This window comes from Anser anser (genome assembly GCF_964211835.1).
Source record: "Anser anser genome assembly, chromosome: 5".
In the NCBI taxonomy this organism is placed as follows: Eukaryota; Metazoa; Chordata; class Aves; order Anseriformes; family Anatidae; genus Anser; species Anser anser.
The window spans coordinates 29,482,402-29,499,297 of NC_139725.1; the positions used below are offsets into that span (position 1 = coordinate 29,482,402).

General features: G+C 46.8%; 1 protein-coding gene and 1 long non-coding RNA gene across 8 annotated transcripts in view; one reads left to right on the forward strand and one right to left on the reverse strand.

Annotated features, from left to right (window-relative positions):
• Positions 1-7,973, forward strand: part of RAD51B (RAD51 paralog B) — a 382,679-nt gene extending 374,706 nt beyond the window's left edge. For all 6 annotated transcript variants that reach the window (XR_014584707.1, XR_014584708.1, XM_083836785.1 and 3 more), the window contains one exon: positions 7,766-7,973. Coding sequence is in view for 4 of the 6 variants with exons in the window: in XM_083836785.1 (XP_083692911.1) it covers positions 7,766-7,917 (152 nt within the window). In the remaining 2 variants the exon portion in view is untranslated. The remainder of the gene's footprint in view (positions 1-7,765) is intronic.
• Positions 1-16,896, reverse strand: part of LOC310899846 — a 45,421-nt gene that overhangs the window by 20,872 nt on the left and 7,653 nt on the right. For both annotated transcript variants that reach the window (XR_014584709.1, XR_014584710.1), the window contains exons 2-3: positions 12,782-16,576; positions 6,534-6,754 (exon numbers count right to left, since the gene is read on the reverse strand). This is a non-coding gene — a long non-coding RNA (uncharacterized lncRNA). The remainder of the gene's footprint in view (positions 1-6,533; positions 6,755-12,781; positions 16,577-16,896) is intronic.

Here is a 16,896-nt window from a genome sequence, read left to right on the forward strand (position 1 = left end):
CAAAACCTTTCTGGTGCAATCACTACTCTGCCAGTAGACTATCTTCACAGTCTTTTTTGGACAGGCTTCACTACATTTTTTTCTTTCCGTCTTCGCTGTACAGACCGTTCAGATTGAGGCATTGAGGGGGTGGGGGGTGCATGTGTGTATGCATGTGTGTGTGCATTGCTTGGGGCCAAATTCAGTCATCACAGAAGTCTGTAGTTTTGTCAGGAAAGTATTCACTTGCTTGCTCATTCTTTCTCTCTCCGTATGTCTGTTTTTCTTATCCTACTGCTTGCTGCTTTTTGCAGACTTATCAAAGCAAAAAGCAGTAGCACCAAAGGCAGGTTTCACTTTCTGTTGCATAGAGGGCTCCAGGTATTTAGAAGAAAGACTCTTCCCATCACTTTCAAGAGTTAACAACTCTCCCACAAACAAGGGATTAATTTCCTGGATAGCTTGCCTAAGCTTCAAATTATTTTCTAGTTCTGAAAACAAGAGACGATTTCTTCTGCTTTGCTGTTCAGTTTCTCAGATGTGTAAGGCAAGGTATGAGGAGCATGAAGGATCAGACAAAGAAAAATAAATCTCTTTGCTAGTGTAGATGGCTCCCTCAAGTCCCATCCCACACTCAGTCACGTCTTACAGAAATCGCTAGAAAAATATGCATGCTTCAAGTCTAGTCTCCTTAGCCATAGTATAGATAACACTGCAGCCAAGACTGAAATCAAATTTATTTGTCAGTGCTTTTGCTGTTTGTTTACTTTCTGTGTTTCTCTTCTGGAGCAGTGAAAATAGATTCTTCAGTTTCCTCTCTGGTTCTCATGCTCTTGCACAGCGCTGCAATGTTTGGGTTGCGGTGAGCACTGCAGGGGAATGTTCCCTTCTTAAAATAAATCATGGAAACATTTCTGTTGGAATCAGGGCTTGTAAAAGTTTATTTATTTTTTAATAAGAAGAATGTCGGGCCAGCTTTGACCTGACACTGTATCCCTTTAAAAGGATCAGGCCTGTGATGCACGTCGGTGTATATATACAGCGTATATCTGCATGCACACACGCAGTATACATGCCAGTGGTACTCGTATAACTGAGCGCTGAAATCATCCTCCAAGAATGCTTGACATGTTGTCCCAGCCTGCATCAGACAGATCTCCCAACTCCTTCGCTAGCCCTGTTGCAAGTTAGTGTAAGCCGGTGGTGCTTTGGCTGCTGACTTCCCAGGAGAAGGCAGGGGGCTGGGAGCATATGCTGGTGGTGTCTCCGAGCTGCTCCGCACGTGTGTGATTTACGTGGACGGGCTCACGCTCCCACACAGTTCTGAACATTTTAACAACACTAGACCCCTGTTTCAGCAGTAGCGTAAATATATACGGTAGCACACCTGTATGTGTTGGGAGGAATGGTCTGGACATCAGTGATGTCAGCCATCTGCTATAGGCGTCGTGCAACTTAAATCGGAGTTTGCTAAAGTAGCCTTCAAGCTGTCTGAGAGCAGCTTTGGAATTTTCTTTTTAATTAGGAAAGGAAGCAGTTGTTTTCTGCACAGAAGTGTCTTTCAGATTGGCCCCAATATGTACAACGGTTACTCTGGTTCCCATCCAGCCCAATTCATTCAATAGCTTGTGTCAGGGCACTTGTCATCAGTGGCATTTGCCCAGAGTGAGTCACACCCGCCCATGCAATGTGTGAGAGCCTTCAAATCTTTTTCATCTTCATTTTATAGGGTACAGCTCTGGCAAATTCATGACCGTATTGTACCACACAGCTCTTCTTACAGCAGCTTCTTTTCTTCTATCCAGCTTTCCGTCCAAGGGGCAGCTTCTTCCAAAAGAGACTCTGTGATTCAGTGCCCATCTTTGTTTTCCAGATGTTTCTTTCACCACTCTGCTTTCCGGTTACATTGCAAATTTGGGTGCATTCAAAATATTATTGCCTCTCCCCCACGCCTAAAATGGAGAAAAGCTGAAATATATGAAAACGTAGGAAGAACGAGGCTAGGGCTGCACAGGACTGCACAGGACTCTTTCCAGGAAATGGGTAGAAGGTTCATCAGATGAGTCACTGAAACCCTAGATGACTAAATTCTTGAAGAATAAACTGTCAGGAATATGATACTGGACAAGACATTCAGGGGAAAAGAGAAACTTCTTAAATAGCTCTTGTTTGTTTTCTGTTAGTGATTCATTCCTAAGGAAATTGCTGCATTTCTGGCCTGGGACAGCAGCAGCAGGCAGGCGGTGCCAGCCTTCACGTGAAACGTGCCGCGGCGCTCGAGGCCTCGCAGAGCCCAGTGTTTGCAACGGGATCAGGAGTGCTTGTGCTCATCCTGCCCCCGGGCAGGCTCTTCAGCTGCCTTTCCCTGTCCCTCCCCACCCTGCAGAAAGGAGGATTCGAGAATTGACGTGTTTGGGTCACCACGAAGATGGAAGTGTTGAAGGCAGGGAGCCTGTGAGAGAAGACTGTACGGAGCCAAAGTGAATAAAATAAGGCAGGGTCACCAGTGCAGTTATGCCATCTGAATCAATTTGCCTCTTCCTTAGCATACCAGCAGGTATGAGACCAAGAGGAAATGAAGGCATTAAAGCTCCAGTTCTAAGCTCCTTTTACAAATTTCTCTCCCTCTACCTGCTCCAACCAGTAAACCAAGTTGTATCAATAAAATTGGCCCAAAGCTCTGAATTTGGATTTCAGAAAAGGTCTTGAGATTTTGAGTGCCAGTAACAACAGAAGCAGTCAGGCTCCCTCCGCAGCTACCTCCAGAGGAGCTGAACCAGCGTTCGCAGCAGCGGGAAATGTTTGCAGTAGTATCCGAGTGTGGAGAAACCCCAGCATTCCAGCAAGCCACTGCCAGTTCCCATTTTGGTGAGTTTGACCTAGAGCATTTAGTGTTTCGAAATCAGTTCTGCGTCTCACAATGCTGTTTACGTAATGAGTTTTCATTTGGTTCCTATTAAAATCGTGGTATTTCTTCTGCAAACCGCTGCCTGTAAATATCAAACCACCCAGTTTTTCATTAGATTGTGATATAGGAAGTAAATTGTCTGTCTGTAGGATGCACACTGTAATCATCAGGTAGAGAGCAGGTGGCTTTTTTCCCCTCTTGGACATGCAAAGTTCAGATCTCAGAAGCAGGAATGTAAAAGACCTGTTAAGGGTTACTGAATCCATCTCCTGCAAAACCACAGTGTGGTAACTCCCTGATGGATGTTCCCAGCTAGTACATTGATAAAGAAAGTCTACAGATCCTCGTAGGTACAGCAGCAAGAATTCCCTTAAAGGCTGCAGAAGTGGTGTGTATTGCTCTCACAGATTGTGCCAGCGCCACTGACATCTCCGAGGCAGCGCAGAGCGGTTCCTTGTATTATATATACCAGCACTTTGAAGAATTCAGTTTCAAATGTCTGAAACAATGGGGGTTTCACCGCTTCCTGTGGGAGCCTGTTCTGCAGCCTAACTCGTTTCACCATCTGGAGTGTTTTCCTGAGTGTCTGCCCACTTTTAGCTTTCTTTAGTTGTGCTCCCACTCTTTCGTCTTAAAGGTGACTTGCTAAACATTTCTGTTGCATGAAATTAATGTTATGTGGTGCTTTTTTATTTTTTATGATGATCAAGGAAATCTGAAAGCTCGATGGCTTCTTCTCTTTGCCTTTCGTTCCTCAGAAATTATAATTAGGAATGAATAATGTATTACAGCTTTTCTATCCGTTCATCTCGACGACTTACCAGGAAGGTCAGTATCATTGTACTCTTTTTACAGATGAGAAAACTGAAGCACAGGGCAGGAAACAACTTGCCCAGGATCATTCAACGGTCTGGTGGCAAGGCCTGGGTTTTTAGCCAGGTCTCCAGAGTAGTGTCCTACTTTTTTTTTTTTTTTCCTCCAGTCCAATTCCCTTTGGCATTGTTGGAGTACCTAGCACAAGCTTTCCGAGAACTTTATTCAGAATTGTCATATTGTAACTGAAAGGTCAGCCTGCTGAATATTTAACAGTTACCACCTTTTCAATGTGTTCATTAAGCATCCTAATTAAGTAGAGATACATAAAACCAACAAAGCATTTTAACAGACTGATTCAGTCCCTAGAGCCTCCGAGCTGAATTTCCTTCAGCTAGCCTGTGCTTTCCTGGTTGCGGATTGTCCAAATTGAACACAGTATGTATCAAGCGTACTCTTATCAGTGCACTGCAGAGAGGTTTCCTTCCTCTTCGGTACCACCATGCTTACTTCACCTGTTATATTTCCCTTAGCTGTGGTTTTTGGTAAGCCTGTTTCTCAGAATCTGGGTAGCTATTGAACTATAAATCTTCCTATTTGGGGTGATAACACTGCAATCGGTACAGCACAGAGTGCTGTGCGGAGACCAGTATTTGGGCTGGTGCTGAGCAGGCTCACCTGGGCGTCAGCACCGTCTGCTCTCAGCAGCACAGAGCTCCTGGGGGGCTGCTCCTCCTACCTGAGGAGGACGTGCCTTAGAGCTTCTGCTGCCTGGCCTGTCATTTCAGTACCTTCGCTAGATCTGTCTGGGCACATGCGCGAGACCAGTTTTTTCTCTGCCACCACTTGGGAATGACAGGGGAAGGCAGCCACCGCGGTGTGGCTGGCAGCTTGGTCTCCTGACCGCCCCACGCTCATTCCAGGCTGAGCTGAGGGCACTGATCACGCGGGAGATGCAGCGCTTTGTACGGCTTGGGAAAAGTAAATGAGAGATATGGGTAGGACAGAGTTGTGTCTGAGGGCTAGCGCCTCGATGTCCCTGGCTGTCAACCACTTTCGAAGCATGCCAGTAAGTGAGCGAAGCCCTTACCAGCTGCGCTGTTTCCCCCACTTCTCCTCCAGGCCGCCTTTATTCTGGATATCATTGAGCCAGAGTTTGAGGATTTACCGAAAGCTGCGAGGCTGCTGTAGGTCACTGAGCACATTGTCTTTGCTTTCAGATTGAGTTTGAGAAATTACCAGCGGTGTCATGGTTATGCCTCCTGGCCATGTGAATAGAGGAAGCTAAGAAGCAACAATAGATTACATAAAGCAGGGAAATCCCCCTCAAACTTCTCCCAGACTATCTTAAACTGAAGTTGATTTGCATACATACACTACAAATAGCTTTGCAATGGCTTCTAGCCCCATGAAAGGGTTACATGTGCTTGCCTATAATCATTTAGGCCAGTTCCACCAGTTGAATCACTCAGAGAAAATAAAATAGGCTGAATGAGAGCCCGTATAGAAATCCAAGCAGTTTTATGTAGCATCAGCCTACTTCAGGTAAGGACACAACTGGCTAATGCTAAGCCATACAAAACCAACGGGAACTGTTTGTTACCTGTTAATAATGAGTGGTTATTCTAGAAAGCCAATGCTAAAAAGCTATCTTAATGTTTATAATTTGTGATGACAGATGGATGTTGTCTTTCTTTGGCTAAACTTGCAACTAAGCTTCCTACACAAACCCTGCTTGGTGGAAAATGGACCTTACTGAAATCCAGAAAAAAGCTGTAGTATCTTCTAGATGAAACCTGTGACCCACTGCTTTTACAAACTCTGAGATTCATTAGGCATGGCATTCCTGCATGGTGCTGTTCAAGAAGCAGTGGTGTTAAACATACTTGCAAAATTCCTGTGATTTTTTAAAAAGTCACAGTTTAACAGAAACAAACAAATGACCAGAAAAGAGATAGCGTAGTGAAAATCCATATTTACTGCGTTATCTCAGGCCCAGAAATCTCGTTGGCTAATCCAACATTTACAAAAATCTTGTACATTATCTTTAATGTGCTAAGAATGACAATGTTTGTAAGCCTAGCACATCATGACTGCGGAATGCCTAAATTCTTGAAGACAGATGGTATTTTCTGTTCCTTTACTGAGGGACTTCATCAACTAAAAATAACGTTACTTTTCCCATTAACTGGTTTCTTATTTTGGGGGCTTTTGGAGCCGAGTTGTGTTTTTTTGTTTGTGTGTCTGTGTGTGTGCACATGCGTGTGTGTTTGTTTGTTGTTGTTGTTTTGTTTTAATAGGATAAGAATATAAAGTTCCCGAAGGCTCAGTAAGAGTAGTTTCTTTGGAAAGAATTTGCTCGCCTATTCCCTTTCTTAGCTTTCTGCAGAAACATGTTTTCAGAAACGTTTACTGCCAGCCCTGTTGCAAGCGAGGCAGAGTGTAAACTGCGCTGATTCTTTAGGATCTCCCAGTAAATTCACAGAAAGGATTTTCTCTGCATTTTCTGGGTTGTCAAACCAGCTCTACATTAAAATAAATAAAGTTGGTTAGGGATATAGTTTTTAACAATGCAGTAGATGCCTTACAGTAGGTAGCAAGGTTGTTTTAGACTGTCTTAGTGGTGCCTTTGTCAGTATAGCGTATTTGCCTCGAGGAATTCATCAAAGGTGTATTGGCAAAAGTGTTTTTTGTTCGACCTACATTAGAATTATCATCATATCAGTATAGTTATACTGACAGCTATAGGAGCAACTCTTTTCTAGTGTAGTTGGGTTTCATATAGTTAGCAAACAGGGCTAGAGAGGAGGAGGAAAATTGAGACACAGCTTACCTTGCCAACCTGGGTAAGCCTCCTGATTCTTCTATAATATCCCCTCCGTTAATACTAATAATGTCATGGCCTGTTGCAGGGGAATACCTTGCCTTTCACCCTCCTCCTTTCAGCTTTATTGACTTTCTTCAGGGCTTTGATACAGCACAATAGGGATCGGCCCAGATAGGAGCTGGCTGTTCTGCAGGGTCCTTGGGGCAGAGCTTGTCACAACAGATCAGCTGCAGAAATCAGAAGAGAAGTACACATTTGAGTAGGAGCATGATACCTTGCAACGCACGTAATAGCAGTGAACAGGAGGACATGACATGATCTGACTGATGATTCATTTTTACCTTGGGTATTTTGGTCTTAATAACTCTGTGTGTTTCTTCAGTTTGTGTTCTTTCCGTCAGTTTGCAGGTGAATTAGGAAGGTATTAAAGGATGCTTTTATTTTGTCTTTTAATATCTCCTCTCACAAAAAGCAGTCCATTTTCTGCATAAGGTGTCTAATCACAGTAATTTAATATTCTTTATTTACATAGTAAACTTAATCCCAAAGCACTTTACCTCCTGGCATTGACATGGGACCAAGATTAAAAATGGAACAAACCGTACTGGTTAGGAGGGAGGCTCTGCTCTCAGCCTAGGCATTAGGAAAGCATATAGGGTGCAGCCATAATATTTGCTCTGAATCCAAGGCAATTTGCTAATAGTTGGAAAATATACTGGTGTGAGCCATGCTCTGCTTAACTCTAGGAAACACGTTTGAACTGTAGAGAGAAACCTGTGGTAGAGAATGTCAGTCTTTTTGCACATCCCATTCTCTGTTCATAGGCACTGGCTATCAAAAAACAGTTTTACCGGGAAACTAGAGTGATGCAAAGCTTCTCAGCAAGTATACACTGGCTCTAGGAGAGCTCTGCCAGGGGGTGACAGAGGGGCCTGGACTGTGCTAAGGTTTGGCTCCAGAGCATGAGTAGCATCAGAAACTTTGCCACACAGAATGAAAATGAGTCTGGATATTGGTAACTAGAAGGACAACCAGGCAGGCAGAAGAATGAGGATCATTACGCATAAGTTAATCCATTTTCAACTAATCTGTGAAATTAATTTATACTGAAATTTACCTTTATTCGTTTTGTGGATTAAACAGGTTTCCAAGTGGCTGTTCCCTGGAGGAAATAGTAACCTTGTCATCTCTGTCTTATACATTGCCATTGAGGTGTCTGTCTTTATTGTGTGTTTCAGATGGAAAGGACCAATCCAGTTTAACCCAGGAAGGAACCAATCCTGCCCTGCAGACCATACAAGTGAGGAACACTGTCTTGAAAAATACTTTAGTTGATGCTGCTTTACCCAGCACTACTGGTGCGGCTCCTGGCGATCCATCCAATCCATAGGAAGGACAAATGCAAACTCCACTGAGAAATGAATAAACCACGCTGTTTTTCAAAAATTCGGGCATTCTTCTTTTGCCTCTTTAAAGACTAACTTCAGAAGCAAGTGCTGTTCTCTGTATGTGTGGTGCCATGTTAAACTCTGGAATTAAGAAAATTCTGAATTTTGTTCGGGTTGAATTAAGTGACATAGTAATAGAAGTCTCTGAACAACACACATGCTAGTGAAGAAACATAAGCCACACACGTGTTCCGAATTCACTCCTACACCTCAGCAGTCTGCAGGAACTGACAAACACACAGAGCGCTTCGTTTCCACAGCCCGTAACATAGGGAGATGTTCGCTTCTGCTTTTTAAGAGAAATGGTAAACCCACTCGTTGGTTTTATTAAGAAGCGATAGTTCTGTGGGCTCTTATTCCTGTAATTCTCTTGTAAATCATCAGGGATGATGTAACAGAGTTGGCAGTAGCAGGGTTCTGGCAGTTCAGAAGTGAAGGAGAGCAGGTAGTAATCCAAATGGTGGGAAGGCTGGCGTGTGTTACAGCTGCTTAGCTTCTTCTACCTTCAAAGCACTGTTGGAGCGTTTGCAACATGACTGCAAACCACAGCACTATGTACTCACCTTCCAGACTGAGAGACTGTATGACTTGCTCAAGGCCACTGAAGGCACTGGCTGGGCTGTGATCAGGACCAAGATGTTCCCAGCCCTCAAGCCTCACCTCCCTAAGGGAAAGCCGTGTGTGTGTTGAGTTAGTGCCGAGGGCTGGTGCGGTGCCCGTCGGCCCAAGTGGCTGATTCTGCGCTCTGCACTCGCAGGAAAGCCTCTCTGAGCAGCCTCTTGGAGAGCAGAGCATCCCGCACAGCGGTACGGGAGGTCCGCAGTGCTGCCAGAGCACCCGTAGGTAACCCAGCAAGGCAATCACTGCAGCGGGGGCACCTCTGGTGAAGGGCCAACGGGTTGCCCTCTGCTGTTTGCTGGGCAGTCCTGGGGTGACCAGGAGAGTTCCCAGGAAACACACGGCCCTGTTAAAAAGTGCTGCGTGCCCTTACAGCGGCAGTGTGGGAGGCTGAGGAGCTGCTGGGGTGTGGAAGCCGATGTCCCTTCGCTCCCAGGCACCTAAAAGGATGGCATGGAGGAGACTGCTCTGCAGCTATCCTCTTACTCGCCTGCTCGCACAGCTTTGTGCTCTCCTTGAACAGGGAAGTTTCCAAGTTTCCATCACAACAAGTAAGCTACTCCATTTCAATAAGCTACTTTTAAAAGCTAATGGGTTTCACCATGGGGAAGAGCAATTCTCCAGCTTTAGTGTTACCAATTTTGTGCTTTGAAGAGACCTTTGTAAAATTTCATTTTAATGTTTTAATTAAGGTTTAGATTTTCTTCTTGACAGCGTTGCACTGCTGTCCGGTCAGTCAAACCCTGCTGAACTTGCTTGTAGCCATTTTATCTGGGTATCTTGTAAATATTTGGTAGAGCACTCAGACACAGAAGTGTTTTTTGCTCTTACAGTCACATGCCTGGTTCCAGGACCTTTCAGAAGTACAAAAGGCTGAAGGCAGGGAAAATTCCACTGAGACACATTCAGGTCTCCAGGGAGCAACTGCACTCTGTTTAGACTAAAATTTCTCATTGCTGGTTCTTTTTTTTTTTTTTTTTTTATAAACATGGAGGGATAGAGAGGGGAAGCTGGAGGGTAAGGTTTTTTAATTATTATTATTATTATAGACACTGAAATGCAAGCACTGTTTCTCTCGTTTCTCTCATATTACAGGAACATTTGCAGTCAGAGAGGGAGATAAGCTTTTTAATGCTCTCTGCACAACCTGGGAAATTTCCATCCAAGTTCTAAAATGTTTTACAAACATTAATGAATTAAAGCTTAATCCCCTTCTTCTCAGCTGTGTGAAGTAAGTACTAAATATGGTTTAAAGACAGGGATAATAAGTCTAAAAAAATTCTAAGTACCTTGCCTGAAATCACACAGGCAGTGTGGCAAGAGGACTCAGGTCTTCGAGTCCCAGCCTTCTATCTTTTCTGTCAACACAGACGACACGATTCCCTCCCATTTCAAGGCTCGCTATGCTTCCTCTTCTGGGATCTAGTGAAAACATGCTGGCGTCACACCTTGACATAAGCTGTTTTTTTCCCCCCTTGGAATACAGAGAACTCTCACTGCTGCTGTCCTGTGGGATCAAGATGCTGAAAAGATCAGAGAGGGATGTGAGCAGGAGAAAAAAAAAAAACAGCAAGTCACTGCGCCATTTGCCCTGGACATGTCCTGCCTTTGCTGCTGCCTCTGCAGGCACCAGCAGGAGCAACCTCCGCTTCCTTACATGCTCCCGTATCATATTCAGGCAGGACTGTGGTAGAAATGCCATAATCAGAGCGAGCTCTTGGCTGACAAGAAACTGGGCAGAAGAGCCAATAAGCCATTCTCCTGCATTAAATATCTATGAGTTCATTAGCCTCCTGTTTGTGACTCACAGTTTTTATTATCAGAATCCCGTAGCTACTGCTGGCAGCCATCCTCCGTCTCCTCTTCAGCAGAGGGGGATAATCCAGAAGCCAGTTCATCTCCGGTGCTATGAGTCAGGTTTTTACCAGAGGGATTAGGGGGTCAGTTGAGAAGAGTTGTTCCCAACAGGGATGAGCCAAAAGTAATGCGCACATGAGTCATGAAGTGAAAGAGAAGAAAACAAATCTGTAAATTCTTGAATGATTTCTTTTATCTTCGCTTGTCTGCACTGATCAATAACCAGGTGTGCAAAAGGCGGGCGTGCACTGGTGGTGGCCAGCTTATGCAGGACCGAGAGCTCCTCACGCCGTACAAACCAACCTGAAGTCAGAGAGCTCCCAACCCTACATCAGCGCGTACCCTCAGCCCTTGTAGCTGAGAGATGTGGGGAGCTAAATCAGATGGGAGTCCAGCCGCCCGCGCTGCCTTCCCTGTAGCCCAGTGCTGCAGCCCTGAACCGGGGCCTTTGACCTGTTTGTGCCATCACCATCCATGCTGTGTGCCCCAGCCCCAGCGCTGGCCCTCGGGTGCGCTGCTGTGGCACGCGTCCCTGCCAAGGATCCAAGGTCCCTGCAGATGCCGTGCACAGTGCTCGCTTCATTCCCCGCTGAAAGGCGGCCAGGCCTGGGGTGGGACGTGGCAAGCACTTCGCTGTGCCTGGCAACGCCGCCCCGCTGCCAAAAACAAGCAGGGAAGGAGGGCCGTGTACAAACGCAGGGGAATTTTCACATAGGCAGGATGTAATTAGCAGAGCTGGAATTTGGCCAGGATGCTGGGGTCAAAACACTGGCTTGCAGGTAACACACTGGGAGCTTTCATAATTCAAACGCTCAGGATCTCCTGTTTCCATCCTACCTGGAAGATGTCAGAAGACCGTTCCCTATTTAATGTTCCCAGGCAGCTCTCGGACATCTGACACAAAGGAAAAAGTGTCTGAGGGCGCTGCACGCTGCACCTGCAGTGCGTCACGGCCAGCAGCTGCCCAGCGCTCGCCGCAGCTGGCAGCATCGCGTCCTGCCGGGGCTGCACCACATCACGCCAAACCCATCACACCCCGCACCCCTGCCTTTGCGCTCACGTGAGCCTGAACTTCCCTTACGCAGTTTTCAGGCCCTGAGCCCCCAGCAAACAGAAAGAAAAGGTGATAAAAATAGGGCAGCCCCTCAGATGTTAATTGCAAAAGAGGGAATGTTGCCATTAGGCGCTGCTTCAACCTCGTTCCCTGCCACTTGAAGTAGTAACAAATTGGTACCGGGAACGTGGTTCAGCTCTTCTCCCCAGTGCGTACCAGTGAGCTTTCCCAACCAGCCTTGCCAGTAATACGCAACACGTTAAGAGCTCGTGCCTCCTCCTTCCTTCCAGCAGAGAAATCACGTTCAAAGCAGCAAAACATTTTTTTCCTTTGTGACCTCACTTTCCGTATAAGCAATCGTGTTTACTACGAGGATGTTGAATGTCCACAAAAGGTCAAGGGAGTCATTCATGAACCTCACGTGTGGAAAGTCCACACGACATTTCTACCATGATGTGGCCGCAATGTGAAAGAAACCTCATGGCAAACTTTTAACCCCTTGGGGCAGCAGCCCTGCAGGCCGGCCATAGTTCAAAGCGCTGGCTTCCTCCCTGCAGAGCAGCAAGCAAGACAAGAGGTGTTCCTGCCGCCCCAGAAAGCATCATCTGCGCGTCAGCAAGTCGTAGAAGAGGGGCCCTCCTATGCCTGTGAGGGCTCCCTGCATTGGCTTTGGGTTGGGTTGGACTTTGGTTGGCTTGGTTTTGTACGCCGTGCGAGTCCCCCTCTCTGTCAGGTGGAAGGAATGCAACCGTCGACCAAGCTGGGTGGGAGCACCTGAGAGAGCCTGAGCCGAACGGCAACACGCGCTGCAGAGAGGAAAGCACGGGCAGCTGCAGGCAACAGGAAATCCAGCACTAATAAATAAAACGTCTTACAGCCAGAAAGAGGAAATAAACAGCACCAGTACAGACTGAGAGGACAGAAGAGAGGAACACAGCAGAACTGTGGCACAGGAATCGCTGCATTACAGTGAGCTTATTTTTACAGACCATCGTCCCGGTTTGTTGTGTGTCCAGACTGCAAAAATAAGTGGGGGAGTAGGGGAACTGGTCAAAGAGAGGGTCTCTATCACGAGGAGTTGTCAACAGCCGCTGTAATTAAGGAAGCAGCCAGAGCACACACAACCTGAGTGGCCGCCAAAGCGAAATGAAAGCATTTTTTGTTTGCAGCTATAGCCCCAAAGGATAATAAAAGATGGCTCTGGCGTGCCAAGTTAGAAGCTGCAGAGACACCGTTTCTAAGCCGTGAATGCCCTGCTCCCGTCTTTCCAAACTCACGCGCTGTGGGGAGCAAATCCTCTCCCTGCGTGCACCTCCAGCATGTATGCCTGCAGCCGCCATCTCGGGAGGCCGCCCGCCGGGCACTCAAGCCCCGAGCGCAACGGAGACAATGGGGACAGCACCGGGTGAGCTCTGCCTGCCAGCTGACGTGTGCCCTTTGGTCTGGGATTCCTCCAGCCTCATTTTTCTCCCTCACACCCCATGGGTGTGCCACGGCCCCTGGTTTTGCTGCCAGCAGTGGGAGCTGCCGCGCTCAGGACGGCCGCCACTCTCCCCGCCGTGGCAGCTGTGGTTGGGAGGCGCAGGGGTGCCCTGGCGAGGAGCTTCACGCCACGCATGGCACACAGGAACATCGCTCTCGGTGCTGCGGGTGACATCTCACCTGGGCCACTGCAGCAACAGAGCAGGTGCTGGACCCCCTGGCAGCTCGGCACATAGGGCTGGGGGACAGCTTGGACCTTCTCAGCCGTGAGACATCACTGTCAGGCTTTCACTGATCGCTGTAGAAATTTGTGTGCAGGTTCAGCGAAGGGAGAGAAGTCATTCACAAATCGCATGCATATTTATTCATTCATCCACTGAGTCGGGCTTCCCTTTCATCCCCCCGGCCCCACACACATTGCTGGCATTCTCCCTCAATCCCATCTAATAACCCTGAGGTCTCCGCAAGCCGCTGCTTGCCAATGGAGACCACGGTCACCAGCCCGCCCGCTCGGTCACATGAGATGTTACATGCAAAGGTTTAGCGCTTTCTCCTGACCCCAGCCCCCTTTCCTGTGAAACCCCTGCAGTGTTTTCCTAATCAGGCCCCAGGAGGCTTTGCAGGGTGCAGGATGCTAAGAAGGTGGCTATTTAGCTGCAGTGCCTGGCTGGCGGGGCCCAGTGCTCATCTGGGGCTCACGCAGCCCACGGAACAAAGTGCCAGGGGCACCTTGCAGCCAGATCGCTGGATAACCAAACAGAGCATTTGGTTTCTGTTTCAGTTCGCTTTTTGGAGGGGAGGGGGCAGGCTGGTTATGAACTGCACCCAGTGCATGCATTTGTGTGGTGTGATGGGGAAGATCATGGCAAAATTTAAGTTACAGACTGCTTATGTTGTTCTGCTATAAGCTTTCTCATTACCTACGTAACTTTCAAAAACAAACCATAAATAAATAAATAAATGAAATTGGCTGTATTTTTTGAGTTCTCTGCTTTTCTCATGCTCTTGAAAGAGTACACCCGTTCTGCTTGACTGGCTGTCTGATTGTTTTCTATTTTATTACATTGCTTAATTTCTAACTGTAAGCCTTCCAAATCACAAAATCAGAGTTCTAGTCTCTACTTTCAAATGTAACTACTGAAAAGTGTCTACCTCTTTAGTACGTATGGCATTTAACATACTTTGCTTAAATTGGGTATTTCCAACTAGTACAAATGGGAGACTTGAGAAGTCCTACTTCTCACAGACAAGAGTGAACCTGAGTAATACAGGAATGACTTTTCTCACTGAAAAACATTATCAACTTGCATGCATAAATACTGGGGTTTAATCAGCCAGTGCTGCGTGCTTGTTTGAAGGAGAAGCTTATTTAATCCCTTGGGAGGGATTCCAACTTCCAGTGAGAATGGAGATCAGCCTGAGCACACAAACGGTGACATGTTCACAGAAAATACCAGTGGGGTATGTGATTTCCCGTCATTGCCCTCCCTGCCGAATGAAGGACAGGACAGCGGAGAAGAGGCTTTTCTATTTCTGGAAAGTGTGGTGACATGGGGGAGCCTAGGGATCTCCAAATTGTCTTTCCTTCCATGAGGCAGTGTCTTCAAGACACTGCTTGATATCGACCCTGTCAAATACTTTGACAATGTGAATAAATGAGCACCCAATGTTTTGGATTTTCACCTCAGAAGACAAAGTAGTTCGGCATGCTGCTGTCTCTTTAGATACCCTTCTCTGCAAGGACCGTACGTGGCAGACACACCAGGCTGCGGAAGGCCCATCGTTTCCAGTCACTGAGTCTCGCTTCCCTCTCCACACAGGCCCCTCGCCACCGCAGCCCCATCCAAGGCCAGGGTGAGGGCAAGTCCCTGTGGCTCACCGTGCAGAAACCTGCTGCTATGGGGACAGCACACGTGCACTGTCATTCTGTGCAGGTTTCTGAAAAGCACGACATCCATGGTCCCTCTACATCAACACAAAATAGAGGCAGCAAGCTGAGGCAGCGCACGCGTACGCACACAAGAGCCAAACCTGTGGCGCCCAAGTATCTTGGCCTGGGGAGAGGCCGGGGCAGCTTCCATCTGTGTTTTGGCTGCAGGTAGAAGAAGGGAGCTCAGTGCTTGGCTCAGGGTGCATGCAGTGGCTGGTCTCGGGGGGGGAGAAGCCATGCTGCGAGGCCACGCTTGAACGCGGCCACACCACCGCTGCGCCCCACTGCAAGGCCGGATCGTCATGGGCACGTCCCGCTTCCGCTGTCTGCGGCAGCCCCAGCCTCCTGGGGCTGACACAAAAACCTCTTTATTCCTGACAGAATAGCAGGGGAATTGGCGGGAGGCCTCTGGAAACATCGTTGTCATCGTTGTCATCGCAGTGCTGAAGTGGTTTGGCTTTTGTCTGGCCCTCAAGGTGCGGTGCCCGCGCAGTTCTGAGCTGCGCCGACGTGTTAGCAGCATCAGAGGTGAATGCGGGACTTCAGGTGTCTGGATGGGAGAGCAGTTAGTGGCAACACCTGAGGAAGATGCTTTGTTACCTCTGTAGTCTAAACAACATGAGAAAAGTGTTGGTTTAGGGTAGAGTTTAACAGGAGCTCACTCTGAAGTCTGGGCTGCCACACTCTTGTCTCCCCCACGGCCTTCAGCACCGGTGCAGCCGTGCAGGGAAGCAGGTCAGAGAGCCAGCCTGTCTGGAAATCAAACTTCTGGTTCGTTTCTTTTTTTCTTTAAAATAAGAAGTTTGCTTCAATAGAATGTCTCAAAGTTTCATTGAAAGAGAAAGACACAAATAAAAACATTAGGATATTAAAAAGGTAAAAGTAAATAGAACTTTGAAAAAAAATGCAGCAGACTATTTTTAAATAAAGCTAGTTAAAACTTCTCTTACTGCATTTATTCATCACTGTCTCTCTCATCAGCCCCTCAGCCATCCGCTACACAAAGCAATAAGCTTAAACTATTCAGATATGCTAAGCAAAGCTACTCTGAATATGGCTCCTAGCCTAATAATTCAGAGCCTTATCCAGTTCCCATGAAAAGCATCAGGAAAGTTTCTTCTAACACTAATAGACATAAGATTGGATTGCAGAACAACTACATAACTTTTGACCAAAAAGTGAAGTTTTTCTAAAGCACCGATAAAAATTCATGCAGGACAGCATGGAAACTGACTGGAGCAGTCGTGTTGCTAAATATGTTTCAAGTGAGCATAATCTCTTCTGGAGCCACACTCATTCTCACTACTGATGTGTGCTCTAAGGGGAAGCTACAGACCAAACATTTTTAAAGGAAAAAAGCATTTATAATGTCTTTGTTATGGATGTGCAAAAAGACTCCCCCTCTGCTGCTGGAAAACCAGTTCCAGCTCCATTAGCATTAAAGCACATCTTAATTTTTAGAAGCCATTTGTTAGGCAAAACAGGTTATTTTTTAAGATGCTTTTTATTATTTTTTGTGTATTTATTTATTTATTTATTTTTGTAATTGCAGCCTTTCTGTTGATGCCAGCTTCTTTAGTTGTAGGTATCTTCTGGGAGGTGGTGTCGGTCAGCAAGTCCCACGTGGGTGTCCCCTTGGCTATCTCTCATAGCCGCCCTGCTGTAAATCACAGCATATTAAAAAAAAGGGGGGGGATAACACTGACATGTGAACTAATCCCCACATCAAAGGGAGCAGCTCTCCCTCCTCTAAACACCCGCCCCCCTCTTTTGCTGGGAAAAGTCTAATGCCTAGAAGGTGATTTACACAAAACTTCATCCCAGTTGTTAGGAAACTTGTAGTGCCACTTACAAGCCGACTGCAGAAGAAACCTGGGAATCAGGGTAACCACAACAGCTAGCCTGAGGGGTTCAGCATTTGGCAATTCGGGGAGGGGGGGGGGAGGGGGGGAGGATTGGCTTCTTACAGCAAACTCGTGC